Source organism: Dreissena polymorpha, chromosome 1 (genome assembly GCF_020536995.1).
Source record: "Dreissena polymorpha isolate Duluth1 chromosome 1, UMN_Dpol_1.0, whole genome shotgun sequence".
NCBI classification, from domain to species: domain Eukaryota; kingdom Metazoa; phylum Mollusca; class Bivalvia; order Myida; family Dreissenidae; genus Dreissena; species Dreissena polymorpha.
In genome coordinates, this window is record NC_068355.1 from 138272492 (window position 1) to 138298478 (window position 25987).

At 38.5% G+C, this 25987-nt stretch overlaps 1 protein-coding gene across 1 annotated transcript; it reads left to right on the plus strand.

Annotated features, from left to right (window-relative positions):
• Window positions 1-6111: 6111 nt before the first annotated feature.
• LOC127854381 (glutamine amidotransferase-like class 1 domain-containing protein 1) lies at window positions 6112-19472 on the plus strand. The gene is made up of 7 exons (XM_052389446.1): window positions 6112-6202; window positions 6598-6674; window positions 7433-7646; window positions 8931-9022; window positions 9245-9338; window positions 12548-12662; window positions 17938-19472. The coding sequence occupies exons 1-7, from the start codon at window positions 6112-6114 to the stop codon at window positions 17966-17968; spliced, it is 714 nt and encodes a 237-aa protein (XP_052245406.1). The 3' UTR covers window positions 17969-19472.
• Window positions 19473-25987: the final 6515 nt, after the last annotated feature.

Here is a 25987-nt window from a genome sequence, read left to right on the forward strand (position 1 = left end):
GATAATTCGACACTTTTTACCAGATATAACCACTCTTTTTCAGCAATGCAGAATTCGCTGTTACTACTGATATAGTAAAGGCAATAAATAAAATGTATGTACTGACGTAAATTAAAAACGAATTACCAAAACATGTTCTTATCCCTTTGGAATATGATAATAAAAGGGAAGGGGAAGAGTAAAGGAAGTTGTTCATATAAGTAGAGCTCAATATAAAGGGAGTTTTCAAATCTCTTTAAATTGTATAGCTACGCATTAGTATCGTCTTCATGATGCGATTCTAATGAGCACCAATGACAAAGGATTTTATGAGGTGTATTGGCCGCTTTAAGACCCCTTGCTCCCCTTATCTAGAGTCCTGCTATAAGTTCAATTGAACACAGTCGTGTTGATCCACATGATCCGTTGTATTTTCAATTCTCTAATCTCAATTTACCACTTAAAAACAAATTTATTATTTAGACAATTAGACAATTATTTTCGGTCGTCACTTGAAATATAGTACTTCAGAAATAAGCATTTGAATCTTATTTAAAAATTGCACTTATAATATTAATTATACAAAATAATAGTAATAACAACGCCATTGGTTATATTTTACATGTGTATGTAATAACGTTATGCATAGATTCCGATGTGTCGGGCTTGACAATGCAAATTGATTCGTAAGACCTCAAAATGTTTGGTAAGAATAACCATAATATACATAAATGCATTTCAGGTGGAAGATAAAACTCGATTATCAGAGTGCCCAATTTGTTGAAAGTCTCTGTTATCCGACGTGCCCTATATCGGGAATCAAAGCATTCGCAACTTCATGAATACCACCTTTTAAAACATGCTCTATATTCGTTATATTTTATTGAATACTATCAAAATTTCAGTATTTGAAGCACAGTGATTACTCTACATGCTGGAATATCAAACAATTTCTTGCAATATTTCTAAGTAGTTTTATTTGTTGAAATATTTACTGTTTATCCAGTTTATGCTGTTTTACGACCGAATTTTCTATTTTTTGGGAAAAAAACCTACCATTTTTCCGTGATTTTTTCTTTGCAATATAAAAGGATACACCATTTATAAACTCGAACATGCGCCTTGTTTAAAAACTAATCTTTATGATATAACTTAAAAAAAACACTGATGAACTTCCCTCTCGCGCGTGGCTTTTGTTGTTATCTGGCATCCAAGTGCCATCTGTTATCAAAGTATCCGCATACCAGCGTTTAAATTTGGCTAAAGGAAATTTTTAGCCTGAATGAGCCTTGAGTGAGACCTGTATTTGTTTATATAGGTCTCTGTTTCAGACCAACTCACAGATGTTCGTATGTTTGAAAATATCGTTCAATGTAATTATAAAAAACTGTCATGTTTAGAATAGTTTAAAATAATTGAAATAACAAGGACAAAAATTCAATTGAAAAAAGAAAGAATGCCCGCCCTGGATCGAACCGGGACCGCAAGTATCAAAAGTGTACAGGGCTCAACTGCATCATGCAGGCTTTTTAACCCTTTGCCACTTAGAAGTTATATACGTATTTAACCCTTCACCACTTAGAAGTTAGATACGTATTTAACCCTTCACCACTTAGAAGTTAGATACGTATTTAACCCTCACCACTTAGAAGTTAGATACGTATTTAACCCTTCACCACTTAGAAGTTAGATACGTATTTAACCCTTGACCACTTAGAAATTATATACGTATTTAACCCTTCACCACTTGGAAGTTGGATACGTATTTAACCCTTCACCACTGAGAAGTTGATACGTATTTAACCCTTTAAAACTTAGATACGTATTTTAACCCTTTACCACTTAAGATACGTATTTAACCCTTTATCATTTAAATACGTATTTAACTCTTTACCACTTAGGTACGTTTTTTTACCCTTACCACTTAGAAACGTATTTAACCCTTTACCACTTAGACACGTATTAAACCATTTTCCACTTAGATACGTTTTTTACCCCTTCACCACTTAGATACTTTTTTAAACCCTTTACACCATAGATACGTATTAAACCATTTAACACTCGATATGTATTTAACCCTTTGCCACTTAGAAACGTGTTTAACCCTTTACCACTTAGATACGTATTTAACCCTCTACCACTTAGAAACGTTTTTTGACGCATTAGTAGTCTCTAAGAAAGTTAAATTTAATTAAAGACCTTTCTTACTCTTTGCAAGTTAATGGTTTCGCAGTCAACAACATGTCATTTAACACCTATATCTATAATACCAATTTTCCCATTGAGTAATATTTCATAATTGTTTTAACTATTCGTGAATGTAAATACAATAAAGGTGTGATGCATCCGTCGTCGTCGTCATCGTCACGTTATTGCTCTTTTGTGCATCATTATTTGACTTATCACATTTGATATTTATAGGACGGAAACATAATAGTATCGCACCACGGTTTCACTGCAGGCAGCTGTGCGCCTACACTAATTATGGGACACGTAATGAACGGTAATACTCTCTTATTGATGTCTTTCTATGCAATAGCTGTTTTGTTGAATGCTCCTTTTGTGAGCATGGAAAATGTTTCTATATAAAATCGATCTATAATGTAAAAAATCCACTATTCACTGGGTTTCCGATAAATAATTATTAAACATCGTTTCATTAAAAAAATACAGTAAACATATTACTACCCGTATGAGTAGCGTCATGCGAAATTGGTCTTATGTCATATGCGCCAGGCTTGGCTCTAGACCAGCCAGTGCATTTGGTCATCCTGATCAAGAGCCTCCATTGTAAACTATAAAGTCATTCAAGGTTTCGTGGTCTGGAGCTGAGCGAAAATGGCCATAATATCCATTTTCGCTTGAGGCGGCTGAGGGTGCCCTTGCCCGCATTTCGCCAGGCTAAAAGGAAGATTTTTAATGTACTGCCACGTGTGGGACTGTAAAAGTTTTAAAAGCTTGTGTTTAGATGTGGTGTCTGTCATTTATTACGTTTTCTGGTTGTGTCTTATTTATTTGCTTAATTCAATCAAGTTTTTTAAACTTGTGATTTGTACTGGGACTGGTACTGAGCGTTATATTCAAACGCGGATTACTTTTTAAACACGCATTGTTGTTTTAGTTTAGATTGCTGACCATCATCAAGATCTATAAAAACTAGTATGTGTTGCCAGACAAACAATCAAAGTGCATTCACGTGAAAGATGCATAATTACTTCGCTTGTTTTTATAAAGTAATCATTGTGGTCATACTAGAAATAAACCAACTTTATTATTATTTCTGTTGTTTTCATTGATTTATGCATTTATAGTTGATGTGTGGGCGTGTGTCTATTTCGAAGTTTGTTGAGATCATTCAGCAACATAAGGCTTCATTAGTGACGACCCGTAGTGTTTCCATGCACTAAAACCTAATAACTTAACCCATTTATGGCCTACTGGAATCTCCCATCCTTCTAAATTGGATCATTTTATTTCCAAAATTAGGGATCTCTAGTATATTAATTTCTATATTTACAATATTTCTTACAGAAATTCTTAAGGGTCACCGCTGTCTGCCATGGCCTTTTTTCTAGACGCTAGGCATAACGGTTTATCCGGGTCGTCAATGTGATCAGCGCATGTACCAACACGTGGCGCTAACCATTAAAGCCTTTATATTGACGTGCTTACAGTTTATTGACATTTATCTTAAGTTAATTTTCATAGTTACATTTATGACACCATTAAATGAAAAACGCAAAATGTATTACCTCATTTCATTCCGACGGGGTATTTCCAAAGTAGTCAATTGTAACCTATTCCAGGTTGTGCTTCTCATCAACGCGAAGCGGACTATATCTGTCCGCCAGAAGTATTATGTACTTTTTTGAACACCAATCAAGATATGAACATCATTCCTCGAACATGCCTGGTGACATTAAATGACTGGTGTGTTTGCTTGTTATCGATCCTTGTTGGCGTTCGTCGCATAGCAACGAATCGAAGTAAAGTATTAAGGGCGCAGTATCGGGCTCAGGTGAGAAACAGTTTCAACCGCTGTTTTTCTCGACTTTAAGAAAGTTGGCGATTCTGGTATAAACATTCTTATTAGCAATAAAAAAAAGATGTGAGACAAGGCAAGGCACGTTTTGTCAAGCATGACTACAGATGAAATACGAAATGAATAAAATAACAAGATAATGTAGTGATGTTGATGATGATAATGATCCTTTAATACTATCACCACCGATACTGCCTATAAAGAGAGCTTCTTCTACTTCTAATAAAACTGTGTTATTTATTCAACAACAACAACTTCTTCTACTACTACTACTACTACCGCTACTACTACTACTGCTGTTGCTGCTGCTAGTACTACTACTATTAGTACTACTCCTACTACTACTCCTACTCCTACTCCTACTCCTCCTCCTACTACTACTACTACTACTACTACTACTAACTACTATTACTACTACTACTACACTACTACTACTACTACTACTACTACTACTACTACTACTACTTACTACTACTACTACACTACAACTACTACAACTACTACTACTGCTACTATACTACTACTACTACTACTACTCACTTACTACTACTACTACTACTACTACTACTACTACTACTACTACGACGATGATGCCGATGACGTCGACGATGATTGAGACGATGATGATGATGGTGATGATTGATGATGATGATGATTGATGGTGATGATGATGATGATGATGATGATGATGATGATGATGATGATGATGATGATGATGATGATGATGATGATGATGAGATGATGATGGATGATGATGATGGATGATGATGATGATGACGACGACGACGACAACGAGACGATTGATGAATATTCTTTTGTTTAAATCACCCAACATCCTTACTTTGGAATTTATTATATACTTTCATAGTTTTAATTAAAATGAGTTTTAGTAAATATTTAAAAGTATTACGACCGTATAGTGTTTTATTTCAAAATTACTTCGGAACAGATAGACAAGAATGAATTGGTGCGTGCTTGTGAACAAATGGTTAAATGGATGTGCGTAACGTGTCGTTCCAGATTAGCATGTGCTAATCAGGGACGACGCTTTCCCGCGTTTATAGTATTTTTCGTTATAAAACAGTCTCTTCTTAGCAAAAATCCAGTTAGACGGAAAGTGCCGTCCCTGATTAGCCTGTGCAGACTGTTCAGGCTAATCTGGGACGACACTTTATGCACATGCATTAAACCCCCTTTTCACCACAGCGCGGCTCATTTAAAGCATTCTGGGTTGCAGGGGTGGCCTACTAAGGTGACAAAACCAAACTGTGTGTAAAACTCCATTACTCTTTGGACTTGATCAGTTACTAAGGAAATATCGTGACCTCGCTGTGGGAAAACGGGGCTTAATGCATGTGCATAAAGTATCGTCCGAGATATGCATTCCGCACAGGCTTATCAGAGACGACACTTACCGTTTATTGTATTTTCGTTTAATGGATTTTTTTCATAGCGAAAATCCTTTTTCGGCGGACTATGTCGTCATTGATTTACTAATGTGAGACGATACTTTACGCACATGCGTTAAACCCCATTTCCCCTAGCGAGGCTCAGTTCTAAATCATCTTGCCTTTATTTAAAAAAAAAAATACATAGACGTTTAAAGTAAATGCTTCGGTGGTATTGAAGCTATGTACATTTATGCTAAATACACAAATTAGCCCTAAAGTGACCGAAAGCACAGGAAAAGAGGCTACAATACAGGCAAAAACTTGTGTAGTGACGTGAGTAGAGTAAACTTGCAGAAATATTATTTGTATTTGCGGGGATTGTAAATTCGAATCGATGGATTTGTATGTGTATATTGTAAATATGGAAATACACAGTGCGCAAAAACGCTTTTAAAGTCGCCTCGAAATGAAACCATCTTCATCTGTTGTTTCAGGGCCCTATACAAACCTATACAAACTTGTATGTATAGGTCCATTGCTGTTTAAAAAAATATATTAACAAAATTTAAGAAGTCTGGATCTAGATCGGACAAGCTTCCAGTATTTGTCTATAAATGGGAGTAACCTTGGAAGGTGTTCGGTAGCCGGACTGTACGTGGGTACTTCGCTCGTCTGCTCCGCATTTTATACATTCTCAAGATGTCAGCGCCCAGCTCCGCATTTTATACATTCTCAAGATGTCAGCGCCCAGGCAATCTTGTTTATTCGTTCTCAGTTCGGGCAAATGAAGGTAAATAGGATGAACAGCGTAGCTTTTGTGGGCAAGTTATTCGAAGCGGAGTATCATAATTCATCTTAAGCTATATATGTCAGTTTAAGCTGTTTATAACGTAAGTTTTGGGTTGAAAAGCGATCACCTGTGGTAAACAATAGGCGTGGAACCACGCCCCCTTTTTGACTTAGCTTTGTAAGTTTTTATATTAATTGATTTGGGATTTCTCGAGAATATAATCTAGCTTTGAAATTGACATTTTTATTGATATTTATGTTATTGCTAAATGAAAATTTATAAGTAAATAAACATGGAGCATACTTGTTATTCCCATAATATCATAGAGTCAATGTGACTTATTTGTTTATACACCTTTTTTAAACACATTGGGTGATGCATTATTTCCTCCACAGGTGTGACAGCTCAGTCATTCAACTCTGCATATTATCTTCTGAGTTCAAGCTTCAACATTCAACTCACTTCACCAGGAGTAAGCATAACGCTTCTAGTTTGGCAATAATTTATTCTTCACTACAATCACCCTATGAGGGGCATCATGTGAAATTGGGTCTTAACCCCGTTTATAGTCCCTTTGAAAATTAAATTAAATACTTGCTACATTTAAGTTTAAAGGACTTCATATCTAACCCAAACAATACTGATCAGCAGCAAACAGCATAAAACCTCAACAGACTGCGAGCTACTTGCAGGCTGTTCTGGTTTCATACTGTTTGCAAAAGCAATTTTCACTTTACTTCTGCAAAGACCTATAGAATACATGTATTCTGTAGGTCTTTGACTTTTGAGAGGGAAAGGTCTAATGCATGCCATATGCTACAAAGCAATCAAAGTGAACTTCATAGGTTTAAAAACCAAATTCATGGGACTTCAAATCTTCTTTGGCACAGATTATTCACAAAAGCATTGAAGTGAAAATTAATGTTAAATTAATGAAAAATAAGGTTATAATTAATGCCAAACAGCAATAAAAGATGACATTTAAATTTCATTACAATTTAACCCATCAGTTGTTGGATGAAAACCAGAGTGTCAGATTTGTAACTTTTTGAGGCTCAATAGATTTTTAAATTTCATATTTATATCATCAACAAACACTGCTGTTATGTTATTCTTCAGAAAGTATCAAAATATAACATGTAACAATTTTCAACACTACTTTCATTGTAAGAGGAACTATACTCCTATGTTGCTTATTGAAAACACATTCAATGTCTTGAACTCTTCTAGGGAAAGCATGTTGAGTATGTGAACCAAGATGAGAGTAATCGACGTTGGTTCAATGAGTTTCGAGCCAAGGCCATGTCCAATCCTATTGGCCTAGAGACAATTGACGCCGCCCGGTATGCAGCCCTTGTCCTGCTGGACAGCCCGGGCGCCCTGCATGACTTGCATGGCAACAAGGACCTCAAACAGATACTCACATACTTTGTTAAAGAAAAAAGTAGGTACTGGATTATGATGAGCCGTGTTCTATTTAAAAATGGGCATAATACATATGCATAAAGTATTGTCTCAGATTAGCCTGTGTTGTCCTCATAGGCTAATCAAGGACGACACTTTTGCTTTTAATGTATTTTTAAGCCCCCGGTAGGGTGGCATATAGCAGTTGAACTGTCCATCAGTCCGTCTGTCTGTCAGTCAGTCAGTCCGTCCGAAAACTTTAACATTAGTCATAACTTTCGCAATATTGAAGACAGCAACTTGATATTTGGCATGCATGTGTATCTCATGGAGCTGCACATTTTGAGTAGTTAAAGGTCTAGGTCAATGTCATCCTTTAAGGTCAAAGGTCAAATATATGGCTTCAAAGCGGCGCAGAAGGGGGCATTGTGTTTCTGACAAACACATCTCTTGTTTGTTTAAAAAAAGTCTATTAATGAAAATAAATGACACTTTATGAACATGCCTTAATCCCAGTTTTTGAACAAGGCTCATATATACAGGATTTTGATTTTTGACGTTTTTTTAAAGACTAACATATATAAAAAACTATACATATAGATTTGAAACTTAAATATTTTGTACCCTGTATCAAATAAGTGTTGAAATGATATGTTTCACCATAAATTTTGGACCCCCTTGCAATGTGTCTATGTCTGACAATGTTGATGTCTCACTTTGTGTCTCTGTCTGACAATGTTGATGTCAAACAATGTGTCTTATGTCTGACAATGTTCTATGTCTGACAATGTGTCAATGTCTCACAATGTGTCTATGTCTGACAATGTGGATGTCTCACAATGTGTCTATGTCTGACAATGTGTCTATGTCTGATAATGTCGATATCTCGCATTGTGTCTATGTCTGACAATGTCGATGTCTCACCATGTGTCTATATCTCACTGCGTGTCTATATTTCTTGCACTGTGCCTATGTTTAACATTTTGTCTGTTTGACACCCTGTGTCTATATTTCACTATGTGTCTTTAGTTCAAAATGTGGCTATATTTCACAATGTTGTAATGTCCTAATCTTTATCAAAACTTCACACCGTGTCTGTGTCTCATTCACACTGCAGACATGTTTTACTCCTTGTCTGTGTTTAATAACCTTTCCAGATCTCACAGTGTTTCTATTTCGTTCTTTGTTTTTATGCCCCACACTGTGGCTTTGTCTTAGTTCGTGTCTTTGTTCTACCTTTTCATTCACTTTCACTGTGTCTATGGTTCACACCTTCAATGTTGACGTGTCATACCATGTCTTACACCATGTATCTATGTTTTAGAGCCCATCTGTGCCATAGGCCTTGGGGTAGCAGGCCTTTTTCCCTGTATCACAGATGGAGTATGGTGTTTTGAAGACTACAGTCTAACCTGTGTGCGTCAATAACCAATAAACAAAGTATTTTTAAACAGGGTTTGCTAGTAAATGTATTCAATGAAGTATCTTAAAGGTAAAAATGCCTATTATAATTAAACAAAAAAATGAGACTTTTACATATTGTTGGTAATTGTTAGGCTGTTGATGTTTTAATACCAGGGCCACTGTTGACCTCGGGTTCACCAGGGCCACTGTTGACCCTAATGTTTCTGTCTTCAGACCTCCGTATTTGAGCTGGCAAGGAGTACAGACTTCCCCACTCTGCCCCTGATACCCGAGGACTTCATTAAGGACCACGGGGGAAAATACACATGTAAGTACCACACCATCGGGGAAAACCAATGCAAAAATACATATAAGCACCTCATAGCGGAGCAAAATATAGTACAAGCTTAAGAATGACGACAGGGAGATGTCATTTGAACATGGCAAAACAACACCACGAGGACATATTTACATGAAAGTATAATAGCACTGGGGGTAACTTGGGAAAAAAGCATCGCGATGACACATATATATATAATAACAGGTGACTGTCCTATCCTTGTGTAATATTTTAGTTGAAGCTTTTGATAAAAGAACGGCGAATGATAGGGCATTAAACCCACTTTAAAAGAAATAATAAAATATAATCGCTACGACGCTGAATTTTAATTGGACTAAATATTAATTTTGACGTTTGATTAATAATGACGTTCTGAGCGCGTGCGCTTAATATTTTTAAAATCTGTTGTTTTTTGCTATTTTGTCTACAATATATTACATTTTGGTATCAAATTGATTGTTTTGTTGAATCTGATTATATTTTACAAAAGTGATGACTTTATAGTTGCTTCCGAGTAATATGACCTACTTCCAATCATGGAATGATATAAATAACAACTTCCTGTTGAAATGATACAACAAATATATGAGGCAGCGTTCAATGTAGTGGTATGATAAATGTAAAGGGGAACCACCTGTTAGAACATCGCCACAGAGAAGGCACGGAAGCGGAAACATCTGTAAGTACATCATCAGCAGGGAGGGGGGGGGGGGCACGACAAACCTAAATTATTCATCACATCGCTAAAGAGGTGGGGAGCATGAGGGTACATCGCCACAAGGAGAACTTAGTAGAAATACATGTAGGTAAATGTAAGTTAACGCAACAGGGGAGAAACCATATTTGTATGTACGTAAACAGGAGTGGAAACATATTTACCATATCTTCACTTAGATATGTCTTTTAAATTGCACCATAGGTGGTGCAAACAATGTGTATGTATGTTGCCACAGTGAGATAGGGGTGGGGGTACACCTAGAAGTATATGAGTTCATGTCACAGTAGAGGTTGCGGTGCAAATATAAGTACATCGCCACATTGATGAATACTGTGTATAGACATGTAAGTTCAATATGAAAGTAGCTGCTAAATACATACTGCTGCGCAAATACCACACTGCGGCACAAATACCACACTGCTGCACAAATACCCACACTGCTGCACAAAATACCACACTGCTGCGCAAATACCACACTGCTGCGCAAATACCACACTGCTGCGCAAATACCACAACTGCTGCGCAAATACCACACTGCTGCGCAAATACCACACTGCTGCGCAAATACCACACTGCTGCGCAAATACCACACTGCTGCGCAAATACCACACTGCTGCGCAAATACCACACTGCTGCGCAAATACCACACTGCTGCACAAATACACGAGAAGCACGTTCAGCAGTAGATTTGAACGAACAACATTGACTGCTACAATTCCCAGCCTTTATTCAACTGACAACTTCGTTAGTCCATATAAGGTGTACAGAAAGTTGTTCGTGTCAACTAAATATCGACCCTATTGTGTGTATCGACATGAACCTTTTTTGGTAGCTCATGTTGAGTTTTCTATAATTGTTGGTAAATTCGCTCATACTTACTTAATTAACTGATATGATTTCGATATTCTTTTTTTATATTCACATTCGCTTTATGAAAGTTATGGGCATTTTACACTTTTGAATTGAGATGAAAAGAATTTACAGGTCAAAAGAATTAGTTAAAATGTGGTATCTGCCCAATTATCTACAACTCATCTTGCTACCAGTTGTTTATAAAAATTATATATTATTTTTTATATTTTACATGACTCACCCAGTCCTCTAAGCCGAAATGATCCGTAAAACAAAATTGTGTCTTTGTGTCGTATGAACGAATCTACTTGAAAACTACATTTAGACTCACATCGTACATCCAATCATTTCTGTCGTCAGTTGTCAAAACGAAAGTACGGTTGATATTCAAATGGATTATTTTTCTCTTTCCGGGATAATGTTTTAGTATGTTGATGCTATTTACAAATATAAGTGTATATGAAGTGAAAACACCAAAAATAAACAACGGTTTGCGATAGACACCTATATACTGTTAGATGCCCATTATATCACTTTAATTTCAAATTAACAAACACATAACTAAAACAACGAACGTTATATTAAAGTGATATTATGGGCATTTTTCACTGTTGAATTGAGCTGAAAAGAATTTTCAGGTAAAAGAATTAGTTCAATTGCTTTAACTGACCAATTATCTACAACTTATCTTACTACCATTTGTTTATAAAAATATATATATCATTTATGATATTTTACATGACTCACCCAGTCCTCTAAGCCGAAATGATCCGTAAAACAAAATTGTGTCTTTGTGTCGTATGAACGAATCTGCATGAAAACTACATTTAGACTCACATCGTACATCCAATTATTTCTGTCGTCAGTTGTCAAAACGAAAGTACGGTTGATATTCAAATGGATTATTTTCTTTTTTCGGTATATTGTTTTAGTATTTTGATGCTGCATTAACAAATATAAGTGTATATGAAGTGAAAACACCAAAAATAAACAACGGTTGCAATAGACACCTTTATACTGTTAGATGCCCATAATATCACTTTAAGGATTTTCTGCATATTCTTATTTAAGCCTGAAATCATGTAAGAATTATCAGCTTTTGCACATAACATATGGTCTCGTAAAAACGCGGTATACACTCGTTTACTTTCTTTTGTGCGGCGACGTGCTATGTGACATTTCAGTCCATTAGCCATATCAGAAACAAATCCTCTGCATTACTTCAGCATATGGCATCCAAATCCGTAGAGATACGCCCTGATCTTAAGGCCATTGAGACACTCTGGATCAGCAGACGATTCATTCCATAAATCAATCTTACGGAGGAGTCCGAATATAGCCGATTCATCACGATTGCCATTGACAATGTATTTTTTGAGTCTCGTTCTCGAAATACTGGTCTTAATGCTTGTGCGTCAGGTGTCATCCCATATAAGCCCGTGTATCGTACAGGCTAATCAGGGACGACACTTTGTGCTTTTATGTGTTTTTTTTTCTTTTAAAGGACGTCTCTTGACGAAAATACAATTTAGGCTGAATATGTCGTTCTAGGATGACACTTTACATGCATTAAGACCAGTTTTCCCAGAACAAGGCTCATTTCATAACGCGATTGTCTCTTTTGCAGGCAGCGGCGAGCCAGACAGTGTGCACGTGGTGATAGACCGGCACGTGATTACCGGTCAGAATGTGATGTCCACCATCACAGCGGCCCAGAACCTCGTGCTCATGTGCAGTCAGAGGTGAGTTGAAGGGGTTTAGAGGGGACGATAAGTTGCGCGTGAGCCTCGCTCTGTGAAAGTATGGCTTAATGCCTGTGCGTATGGGACGACACTTCACACACATGCATTAAGCCCAGTTTTCACAGAGTGGTTCTGGGCATTGTGCGGGTTAGTGAGAGAAACTGAGTCGCGTTCTGAGAAAACTGGGCATAATGTATGTGCGTAAAGTGTCGTCCCAGATTAGCCTGTGCAATTTTCAAGGGACGACACTTACCGCCTTAATTGGATTTTTGCTAAGAAGAGACTATTTTAACGAAAAATTTCATAAAAGCGGCAAGTGTCGTCCATGATTAGCCTGTGCGGACTGCACAGGTTAATATGGGATGACACTTGACGCACATGCATTATGCCCAGTTTTCTCAGAACACGACTCAACTTATTAAGGGCTGATGAGCAGTCATTGTTGATGTGGACTGGGGCTAATGGCCAATTCGTTCAATATCGTTGGGTGGGGATGGGTTCGACATAGCTGAAATAATTCGCGTTCAGAATAAAGGCGAGAGTCTGCCAAAGCAAAAATCATCAAAAGATTCTATGGCGGCAATTTATATTGACTAGGCTCGACACTGCATTGTTACTGGTTGTACATGGTTCTTAATTGTATCATGCAAACACATAAATACTGCGATTTTCTAAACTACGAGCGTCAATTGTTATTAATGGAGAGTAACACTGATGATACAGGGCTTTTTTTCTTGATTTGGTGAACAGGGCATGGCCTTCAATTTTGGGGAACAAATTATCGACACAACTGAAAAAACATGGAAGAAATTACCAAAATGAAGCTTGATATTAGGGAAATTGTTCATCATTTTAAAGAAATTCTCTAAGGAGAAGCGGTCTTTCTCTTGTGGGAAGGGACCCATGTTGGGCCGTTGCTAAATAAGAAAAAAAAGCCCTGTGATAACATAAACTTGAAAATATTAACAAAATACACTTACTTATAGTGTACTGTAAAACCATTAAATTTCGTGTGGTACTAATTTTCGTGGATTTCGTTGTTCCGCTGAACCACGAATTCAAGTACCAACGATTATTAGTATGTCTAGCTCGAGATTAATATAAGCCCATGTTCGTATCGGTACATTTGAAGTTTAATTTCGCTTCGTTCAAGGAAAACTGGCCTTAATGCATGGGCGTAAAGTGGCGTAACAGGTTATCCTGTGCAGTGTGCACAGGCTTATCAGGCACAACACTGTCAGCTTTTCTAGAGTTTTCCGTTTCAAGGAAGTATTTTTTCCACAAATCTAGTTTAAGGGGACAGTGTCGTCCCTTAATAGCCTGTGTGGACTGCATTGGCTATTCTGGGGCGACACTTTACGCACATGTATTAAAACCCACTTTCCGAGAGCGGCGGCTTTTGTGTAGCTTAATTTAACCCATTTATGCCTAGCGTCTAGCATCAGTGTCTGCGCTGTTTGCTGAAAGGTATTTCTGTAAGAAATATTTTAAATATAGAAATAAATATACTAGACATCCCTAATTTTGGAAATAAATTGATCCAATTTAGAAGGATGGGAGAGTCCACTAGGTATAACTGGGTTAATTTAAGGAAGCAGTAGGCTATGCTAATTATAATGCCAACAGTTCAGGAACAGGAGAATTTCTTAAATACACAATAAGAATACTGATAAAATATTGTATGTGTTTATTCCAGTATGGAACGTTAAAATGGAATCATCCGTGAGTTGTTTTAATCGTGAACCATCTTATAATCGGGCTTTAGATATTGTAACCATTGGACCGTACTCATTAATGCAATCTTACGGTTAGGTTTTGCTAACATTCGGGAATGTTCAGCATGTATATAATAAATGGGCCGTGCTCTGTGAAAAGGGGTTTTACTGCATGTGCGTAAAGTGTCGTCCCAGATTAGCCTGTACAGTTCGCACAGGCTAATCAGGGACGACACTTTCCTTCTAAATTTGATTTTTTCTAAGAAGAAACTTTCTTAAAACAAAAATTTTCATTTAAGCGGAAAAGGGCGTCCCTAATTAGCTTGTGTTGCCGCACAGGCTAATTTGGGACGAAGCTTTACGCACATGCACTAAACCCCCTTTTCAGAGAGCGCGGCTCAATTTCATTTGGTAGCCTGCTTATTCCAGTTTTCTCGATGATGTTTGTCCATGTGGTCTAAGTACACACTCTATAGACACGTTTTGTCATATGATAACAACGGGTGTGGTTAGTACCCATAATATTGTATTGCTTGTTATGTATGGACAGAAAGCATTATTTCATTATGCATACTTATGTATTTTTTGCACAAACTGTACATGTTGTTTTGTGTTTTTTTTCTAGCGGTATAAAGAGTGAGAAAATGAATGGTATACTTCCAATTACTATTAAAATTGTATGAAAGTCAACATCAATATGTATTCGTGCCGAAAGGTAATGAAGTTATATTATTGTTTTTGTTACATTTTGTAGCATGGATTGAAGAGCGGGACAGAATACTACCGAATACGTGCAAATAGCTTACTATATTTCATTTGCGCTTATACATGTATCTTCAAGTTATGATAACATATGAGTCGCGTTCTGAGAAAACTGGGCTTTATGCATGTGCGTAAAGTGTCGTCCTGATTTGCCTGTGTAGTCCGCAAAGGCTAATGTCGGACGAAACTTTCCGCCTCAATTGGATTTTTGCTAAGAAGAGATTTTATTTAAATAAAAAACGTCATAAAAGCATAAAGTATCGTCCCTGATTAGCCTGTGTGGACTGCTCAGGCTAATCTGGGATGACACTTTACGCACATGCATAAAGCCCAGTTTTCTCAGAATGCGTCTCATATTATGAACCGCTTTCTTGGAAAACTGGGCTCAATGAATGTGCGTAATTTGTTGTCACAGATTAGCATGTGCAGTTCGCACAGTGTTATGAGGACGACATATTTCGTTTTTATATATATTTTTTTTGGTTTAAATGAAGTTTTTTCTAAATGAAAATCCAGTGTTGGCGTTAAGTGACGTTCCTGATCAGCCTGTGTGATCTGCAGAGGCTACATGCATTAAGCCCAGTTTTCCCCGAATGAAGCTCTTATAGGGAGAGATCTCAGCGTGTTGCGCCTGGTCCCCATTTTGCTTCCACCAAGCTGTCCTTCTAGACAAGTCAAAAGAAGAGTGGACAATCTTTTTATTGTACATGTATATATCTTGTACAAAAATTAACGTTCATAATGAAAAGACCAAATCTTTAAAACCTTAATTACAAGTGAACGACTTTGACATTTCCTTTATCTAGAAGTTTTTTTAGGGAAATTGCACCAGGCTAGACAGATGTTCCAATCTGTACCTATCGTTATCTTTGATCTTTTCCTAATATTATATTCATTTCTTTGCATAATTACTCATTTTTAACATCTATTGTGATGGTAATGATAATTTCTTTATTTGTTAAAGCATAATTAATAAGTTTTTTTAAATAAATAAAAACAATTTTTGATTACAGGGACTTGTTCACAGTTTGGCTAAATGCCGATTTTCAAAATACCGGTAATTGTTATAGATTTAAAAAGAATGTTGACGTGATCTTAAAAAGGCTAAATAACGCTCCTGACTAAGTAAAATGATACAAATATCGGTTTATTAATGGAGACGCGTTCTGAGAAAACTGGGCATAATGCATGTGCGTAAAGTGTCGTCCCAGATTAGCCTCTGCAGTGCGCACAGACTCATCAAGGACGACACTTTCCGTTGCTATGGTATTTTAAGTTTCAAGGCAGCCCCTCCGTACCGAAAATCAAGTTTAGGCGGAAAGTGTCGTCCCTGACAAGCCTGTGCGGACTGCACAGGCTAATCTGGGATGACACTTTACGTACATGCATTATGCCCAGTTTTCTCAGAACAAGGCTCAATGGATAATCATCATTCGAATACGTTCAAATAATACCGCGTATGGAACGCTTTCCTCGATAATGTTGAATAAACGTGTTCTATTAATATTCTAATTCGTTATGCCTATAAATCGGCGTGTCAAAGAGGTTGGCGCTGTAGTGTTTTGTTCCAGAGGTCCCGGTTTCGAATCCCGAGGGAGGTTGTATTTTTAATTCAAAATGTTACTTCCCTATTATAATTAGTCAGGGCCATTCAAACATTGAAGATGTGTTAGTAAACATATTTACTGGCTTTAAAAAAATCTAATATCTGTCAAAGTCCCTTTAAATAATGATACAGATCTCTGAAGCGAAGTATTTTTAATGACACAGCTCTACGTTATGGTAGACAATAAAAGCTGAACTTGTTTTAATTGTTGTAAAAATAAAACTCCAGGAAAATTAAGAGGACGGTTTTCCCGCGGTATTACCTGAAATATTCACATATAATGACATCGAATGCAACATGAAATCAATAAAGAAACGGTTTTTAAATCGGTCAATCATGACGGTGGATGTTGGTTGTAATTGGACTCATTATGCGTCATTAATACGGTTGTTAGATATTAACATTTTCGGATTCTTAAAATTTGTATCATTATTTGTTAATTATCAAATCGTTACTAGTCCTATAATGAGCGATGCTGGAACTCTGTAAATCAGTGTATAAAGATAGTATTTCATTACATTTGCTGTCACAAAGTTGAAAGCTTTCATTCCAAGAATACAAGTTATTTTTGCTATATGAGCTTACATTTGTACGTTGAGGGTTACGCGTGAAACTTGAATCTGTTTATTATTTCTGTTTAAAGTGATATTATGCGCAACTAACAGTATATGCTATGTGTGTAGGTGTCTATTGCAACCGTTGGTTATGTTTGGTGTTTTCACTTCATATTCACTTATGTTTGTTAAAGCAGCATCAACATACTAAAACAATATCCCGGAAAGAGAAAAATACATTGAATATCAACCCTACTTTCGTTTTGACAACTGACGACAGAAATGATTCGATGTACAATGTGAATCTAAATTTAGTTTTTGGGCAGATTCGTTCATACGACGCACGAACACTAACTCCGATCCTATTAAAAAAAAGTTCCGCTCGGCTTAGAGGAATTACAGTCATGTAAAATATCGAATATAATATATATATATTTTTATAACAACTGGTAGCAAGATGAGTTGAAGATAATTGGTCAGTTGACACATTTTAACTAATTCCTTTGACCTGTTAATTCTTTTCAGCTCAATTCAACATTGAAAAATGGCCATAATATCACTTTAAGATAAGACCGTTTCACACTTAAACCTATGCGTGTCTGTGTTTGTGACGTCATTTCCTCCGTTTACACTTCCAGGGCGACAGACAGACATTCTCCGCGGGTATAGAGGGACGCCGCAAGTGAAATGATCGTTTGAAGAAATTCCATAAGAAAACATGATAGTTATAGTGTGTGTTTTCGTGATCCAATTACATTACACGTATGGGAGATAAACAGTGATTTGAATATTTTTGCAAACACTGAGTTATCCCCCGTCGAAAGCGTTCTCCATGAAAAGAATGACATGATACGAGACTGGCACAATGAATTTGTTCGTCCTTTCACCTACAACTGACCCCGGCTGACACATTTTTCGGTAAAGCGTTCGTTTCATGGTTATTGCTACTTTTTATTACAATATGTATGATAATATCTCGAACGATAAGAATTTCACGGAACTGATTTAACAATATAATGTACACGGCACGTAACCATGGATGTAAGTTTATTGCGATGATTGTACCCACGCCAATAGTCTGCGGGGTATACTTGAATTACTCTGTCGGTCGTTTCGTTGGTTTGTTGGTCAGTTAGTACGTCACGCTGCACATAAACATGTATGGTGTCGCGAACCAGTCTCTCAGTTTTCTGTGTATCATTATGAAACTTCATAGATATGGGTCGAATACAGTTACGAATAACAAGAGGTAATTACTCGTGTATTTCGCGATATTGTTTGCAGAGATCTGTGCCCTTGAACTGAGGCAAATTTGGATTTGAATAATTATTTTTTCAAAAGTGCATGGAAGTGTTGTATATTCTGTGTAGTTGTGCAATACGTTTTTGTGTGTATACGAATGGGTTATTACGTGCACTTCAACTTAGGAAATTTATTTAATAAACCAACTCAAATCTTTTTGTATTTTTTTGTATTTTTTCGTGATCAATGTGAAGTAGCGCACGACAAAGTTTTAAGAGTAATTAAGAGTAATTTTAATTAAGTTTTACACCTGCTTGAATGAGCCTTTGAGGGGACATTTTTAGTTTTTTTTTATAGTTTAGTTTTGCTGTTAATTGTTGTAATTTATAGTTTAGAAATTGAGACTGCTTTCTTTGATTTCATCGGGGGGGGGGGGGGGCATGGTGGACGTCATCTATCAGAATAATGTTGTCATCGTTTCATATTATAAATTAGCGAAGTTGGGTCTGTTCTGTTGCTCGTCAGAGGCTGTTTGCAAGATATTTCAACAGTTGCACTAATACATATTAATTAAATGTTTGGGACCTATCTGTGTCAATCCACTCTATATCATAACATCAACGTATGGGAAGGTAGGCAGATTTGAATAAAAGCCAGGAAAAGAAAGAATCTGTGAGAGATTGAAGGTGATCGTGATCATGTATTGATACAAGAAGTTTGAGGAAGTTATTTATTAGTTGAATTTCTTATATATTTATTATCTAATTGTTCAAATATAATGTACAGTCTTTATACTGTATTGTGACTTTTGAAGTTATGAACTTTTTCCCTAAAAATTGTATTATAATTTACAAGACTATGTGTATTTCGGTTTTCGTCTTATGTGTTGTATGTAAATGCAATATGTATGTACATATAAATTTAGACTTATTTTATATAATTAATGATTTGTGTTTACATAAACACAAATTCCATGATTTATTTGTTCGATAGACCGAGTTTTTCTTAATTGCACTTATTTCAATCAGGTATAAGTCATACGAAATACTTTTGCGTGTTTGAGAACATAACAATCTATATTTGCAGTTTTAAAAAATCTGCAAAGAATCACACAGCAGATTGATGTATGGAAAAGGCGCATTGTCCGCGTTTTGAATGTGGAATGAGTCGACCCCAACGGCAAAGAAAATAAGTAAATTTTGCATTTGCTTCGATAAAATGTTTATGATGAGAACAGCGAAGCCGTTGAAACATAGTCATCAGGTTCAATATTCTATTTGATCGGTCATACATAAAATATGCTAACAAATATATACACATGTTTTCAAGGTTACAGTCCGAGCACAGTATGATTTTGTTAATACATATTGAACTATTTGATTTTTAAAATCTTTTACCACCACGCCGATACCGAAACTCGTGTCAGTGTGTCGTATGGACACAGCATGTTCGGGTTTTCCGTCAGTGTGTCGTATCGACAGGGCATGTTCGAAATTTCCTTTAGTGTGTCGTTTGGACACAGCATCTTCGAAGTTTCCGTCAGTTTGTCGTATGGATACGGCATGTTCGAGTTTCCGTCAGTGTGTCGTATGAACACGGCATGTACGGGATTTCCGTCAGTGTGTCGTATGGACACAGCATGTTCGGGATTTCCGTCAGTGTGTCGTATGGACAGCCCGGCATGTTCGGGATTTCCGTCAGTGAGTCGTATGGACACAGCATGTTCGGGATTTCCGTTAGTGTGTCGTATGGACACAGTATATTCGAAGTTTCCGTCAGTTTGTCGTATGGGTACGGCATTTTCGGGTTTCCGTCAGTGTGTCGTATAGACACGGCATGTTCGGGATATCCGTCAGTATGTCGTATGGACACGGCATGTTCGGGATTTCCGTCAGTGTGTCGTATGGACACGGCATGTTCGGGATTTCCGTCAGTGTGTCGTATGGACACGGCGTGTTCGGGTTTCCGTCAGTGTGTCGTACGGACACGGCATATTCGGGATTACCGTCAGTGTGTCGTATGGACACGGCATGTTCAGGATTTCCGTCAGTGTGTCGTATGGAAACGGCATGTTCGGGATTTTTGTAATTGTATCGTATGGACACGGCATGTTCGGGACTTTCGTCAGTGTGTCGTATGGACACGGCATGTTCGGGAGTTCCGTCACTTTGTCGTATGGACACGGCATGTTCGGGATTTCCGTCAGTTTGTCGTATGGACAGGGCATGTTCGGGATTTCCGTCAGTTTGTCGCATGGACAGGGCATGTTCGGGATTTTCGCCAGTGTGTCGTATGGACACGGCATGTTCGGGATTTCCGTCAGTGTGTCGTATGGACACGACATGTTCGGGATTTCCTTCAGTTTGTCGCATGGACAGGGCATGTTCGGAATTCCGTCAGTGTGTCGTATGGATACGGCATGTTCAGGATTTCCGTCAGTGTGTCTTATGGATACGGCATGTTCGGGATATCCATCAGTGTGTCTTATGGACACGGTATGTTCGAGATTTCCGACAGCGTGTCGTATGGATACGGCACGTTCGGGATTTCCGTCAGTGTGTCTTATGGACACGGCATGTTCGAGATTTTCGACAGCGTGTCGTATGGATACGGCATGTTCGGGATTTCCGTCAATGTGTCTTATGGACACGGCATGTTCGAGATTTCCGACAGCGTGTCGTATGTACACGGCATGTTCGGGATTTCCAAACGGTATTTATGCCTGTTTGCATGAGCGGGCTGCCGACTGTACAAACGAAATAGCATTTGAGCCTCGCTCTCGGAAAACCAGGCTTTATGCGTATGCGTAAATTATCGTACTAGATTAGCCTACGCAGTCCGCACAGGCTAACTAGAGACGAAACTTTCCGCGTCTGTTGTATTTTCGTTCAAAGGAAGTACTTTCAGAGCAAAAATCTAATTTCGGCGGAAAATGTCGTCCCTGATCAGCCTATGCGGACTTTATAGACTAATCTAGGACGACACTGTATGAAAATGCATTAAGCCACGTTTTCCCAGATCGCGAGTCTTATTTGCATAAAACTATTTGTGTTGATGTTTTGGAATCAAGTCTTCTTAACTTTTTTCTTTGCTAGTAATCAACGGTTAATCTGTTTTGACAAAAACTAATAAGATCATGTATTAGCACTTGTAGAACAACATAACCACCACACTACATGTTTATACGCGTTACTTTTATGTTAAGATGCCCACGGAGACCTTCCAGATAACACAAAACTTGATAAATAAATTCACGAAAATATGACCTGCTACCCCATTTTTAGACACAATCTCAACTTAAAAAATATTCACAAAAACACAACATGCTATCCCATTTTTAGACACAATGTCAACTTAAACAAATTCACAACAAGAGGTGTGTTTGTCAGAAACAAAATGTCCCCTATTGCGCCGCTTTGAAGCCAAAAATTTGACATTTGACCTTAAAGGATGACCTTGACCTTTCATCACTCAAAACGTGCAGCTCCATGAGATACACATGCTTGCCAAATATCTAGTTGCCATCTTCAATATTATAAAAAGTTATGATCAAACTGTAACGAAGGTGAAAGTTTTAAGAAAGAAAAAAATACAATGATATTTGACCTTTGACCTTGAAGGATGACATTGACTTTTCACCACTCAAAATGTGCAGCTTCATGAGATACACATGTATGCCAAATATGAAGTTGCTATCTTCAATAATGCAAAAGTTATCAAACTTTAACAAAGGTTAAAGTTTTGGGATACACACATACAATGAATAAATGAATGAATGAATGAATGAATGAATGAATGGAATACAGGCCAAAAACATTATACCCCCGGTCTTTCGATCCGGGGGTATAAAAAAGAATGACCTGTACCCAATTTTTAGACGCAATGTCAACTTAAACAAATTCACAAAAACATGACCTGGTACCCATTTTGTAGACGGAATGTCAACTTAAAAATATTCACAAAAACAAGCTTCACCATTTTTAGACACAATGTCAACTTAAAAATATTCACAAAAACATGCTACACCATTTTTAGACGCAATGTCGACTTAAAATTATTCACAAAAACATGCTACACCTTTTTTTAGACACAATGTCAATTTAAAAATATTCACAAAACATAACCTGCTACCCCATGTTTTTAGACACAATGTCAATTAACCAAGGCGGTACATATTTACAATAAAGGAGAACACAAGAGAGGAGAACAATTGAAACACAACACATTCGGATGGAGAGAGTTATCTTAGGTGTCACTTCACTACATTGACCAAGATGAACTTTCTAAAAGATCCGAAGACTGTTCAGCTCTTCGACTGTTTTGTAAGTAAAAGTAATACGAGAGGCCTGTTTAAATGCTTAATTGCTTATATAAAAGTTCAGAAATTTGGAAAACAATGTTCAACCAGATTGTTTTTTATATGCTGACCTGCTTGTTACGGGAGCTGGTTCAGTTGGTACAGCGTTGGACTACACATCTTAGGATCGCTTGTTCAATTGGCACAGCGTTGGAATACATACCCGAGGATCGCTGGTTCAGTTGGTACAGCGTTGGACTACATACCCGAGGATCGCTGGTTCAGTTGGCACAGCGTTGGACTACATACCCGATGATCGCTTGTTCAATTTGCACAGTGTTGGACTACACATTAAAGGATCGCTGGTTCAATTGGCACAGCGTTGGACTAAACATCTTAGGATCGCTGGTTCAGTTGGCAGAGCGTTGGACTACATACCCGAGGACCGCTGATTCAGTTGGCACTGCGTTGAACTACATACCCGAGGATCGCTTGTTCAATTGGCACAGCGTTATATTACACATTAAAGGATTGCTGATTCAATTTGCTCAGCGTTGGAATACACATCTGAGGATCGCTGGTTCAGTTTGCCCAGCGGTATACTACACATCTTAGGATCGCTGGTTCAGTTGACAGAGAGTTGGAATACATGTCTGAGGATCGCTCGTTCAGTTGGCACAACGTTAGACTACTCATCCAAGGATCGCTGGTTTAGGTGGCACATCGCTGGACTTCATACCCGAGGATCGCTTGTTCAATTTGCACAGCGTTGGATTACACATTAAAGTATCGCTGGTTTAATTTGCACAGCGTTGGACTACACATTTGATTATCGCTGGTTCAGTTTGCACAGCGGTATACTACACATCTTAGGATCGCTGGTTCAGTTGGCAGAGATTTGAACTACATACCCGAGGATCGCTGGTTCAGTTTGCACAGCGTTGGACAACACATCCGAGGATCAGTGGTTCAGTTTGCACAGCGGTATACTACACATCTTAGGATCGCTGGTTCAGTTGGCACAGCGTTGGACTACACATCTTAGGATCGCTGGTTCAGTTTGCACAGTGTTGGACTACACATCCGAGGATCGGTGGTTCAGTTTGCACAGCGGTATACTACACATCTTAGGATCGCTGGTTTAGTTGGCACAGCGTTGGACGCTGGTTCAGTTGGCAGAGAGTTGGACTACATATCTGAAGATTGCTGGTTCAGTTGGCACAGCGTTGGACTACACATCCGAGGATCGCTGATTTAGTTGGCATCGCTGGACTTCTTACCCGAGGATCGCTTGTTCAATTGGCACAGCGTTGGACTACACATCTGAGGATCGCTGGTTCAATTTGCAGAGAGTTGGACTACATTCCCGAGGATCGCTGGATCAGTTGGCACAGCGTTGGACTACATACCCGAGGATCGCTGGTTCAGTTGGCACAGCGTTGGACTACATACTAGAGAATCGCTGGTTCAGGTGGCACAGCGTTGGACTACATACCGGAGAATCGCTGGTTCAGTTGGTAGAGCGTTGTACTACATACCCGAGGATCGCTGGTACAGTTGGCACAGTGGTGGACAACACATCCGAGGATCGCTGGTTCAGTTGGCACAGCAATGGACTACACATCCGAAGATCGCTGGTTCAGTTGGCACAGCGCTGGACTATTAATCCGAGGATCGCTTGTTCAGTTCGCACAGCGTTGGACTACATTCCCGGTGATCGCTGGTTTAGTTGGCACAGCGGTGGACTACACATCCGAGGATCGCTGGTTCAGTTGGCATAGCGCTGGACTACAAATCCGAGGATCGCTTGTTCAGTTAGCAGAGTGTTGGACTATATACCAGATAATTGCTGGTTAAGTTGGCACAGCTTGGGCTACATACCCGAGGATCGCTGCTTCATTGACACAGCGGTGGACTACAAATCTTAGGATCGCTTGTTTAGTTGGCACCGTGTTGGACTACATTCCCGAGGATCGCTGGTTCAGTTGGCACAGCGTTGGACTTCACACAAGAGGATCGCTTGTTCAGTTGGCACAGCGTTGGACTACCTACCCGAGGATCGCTGGTTCAGTTGACACAGCGGTGGACTACAAATCTGAGGATCGCTTGCTCAGTTGGCACAGCGTTGGACTACATTCCCGAGGACCGCTGGTTCAGTTGGCACAGCGTTTGACCATATACCAGAGGATTGCTGGTTGAGTTGGCACAGCGTTGGACTACATACCCGAGGATAGCTTGTTCAGTTGGCACAGCGATGGACTACATACCCGAGGATCGCTGATTCAGTTGGCACAGCGTTGGACTATATACCTGAGGATAATCAACGTGTAGGCGCTAAAAGCTCTGTGTGGGCCATTTCCATGGGTGTAATTTTACATTTGCTGGCGATTTCTTAGTTGACAGCCATTACACCGCCTTGATAAATCACAAGTCCACCAGACATAATTCTCGCTAAAGATTTAATTCGGACGATACCTGGGTGGCTGACATATAGTAAAGATAACACGCGCTCTCGCAGTTTGACAGAAATAATGACTCTGATGGGCCACATTAAGCATCCGCTACGAATTGTTTATTCGTTACGTCGCGATTAAAAGGGTTTCATCAACGGTTCCTCAGTCATTTCGTTCCAGCCGTTTTGTTCGTAATCAAACACGCGCGAGAGCACGCGCTCTCGTTTTGTTTTCCGGCTAATTTCAGCACTCGTCACGGGAAGCTGCTCTACTTGCGACGTGTAAAATACGTCTTCTGCTTCGAGATTTGTTTGACCTTTCATTGGCGTGTATAATCTCGACAACCCATCGACATTTGTATGATGTTTAGTGTTCTTGTATTGAATGTCGTAATCGAACACTGAAAGAAACATTGCGTACCTTTGTAAGCGCGCGGCTGTGGCCGCGGGAATACATTTACTGGGGCTAAATATTGACGAAAGCGCTTGGCAGTCGGTTACGTAAACTTTTTTCCATAAAGATACGGGTAAAACTTTCGAACAGCCCAGTAAAACGCTGAAGCTTTCTTATCGATTTGATCTGCGCGTATTTACGTACCGCTTTCGTAAGCGATCTTGACGAAAATGCAATCGTCCTTTCAGAACCTTCCTGAATAACATGAGACAGCTTACCGGATATACAATACGGAGACGCTTC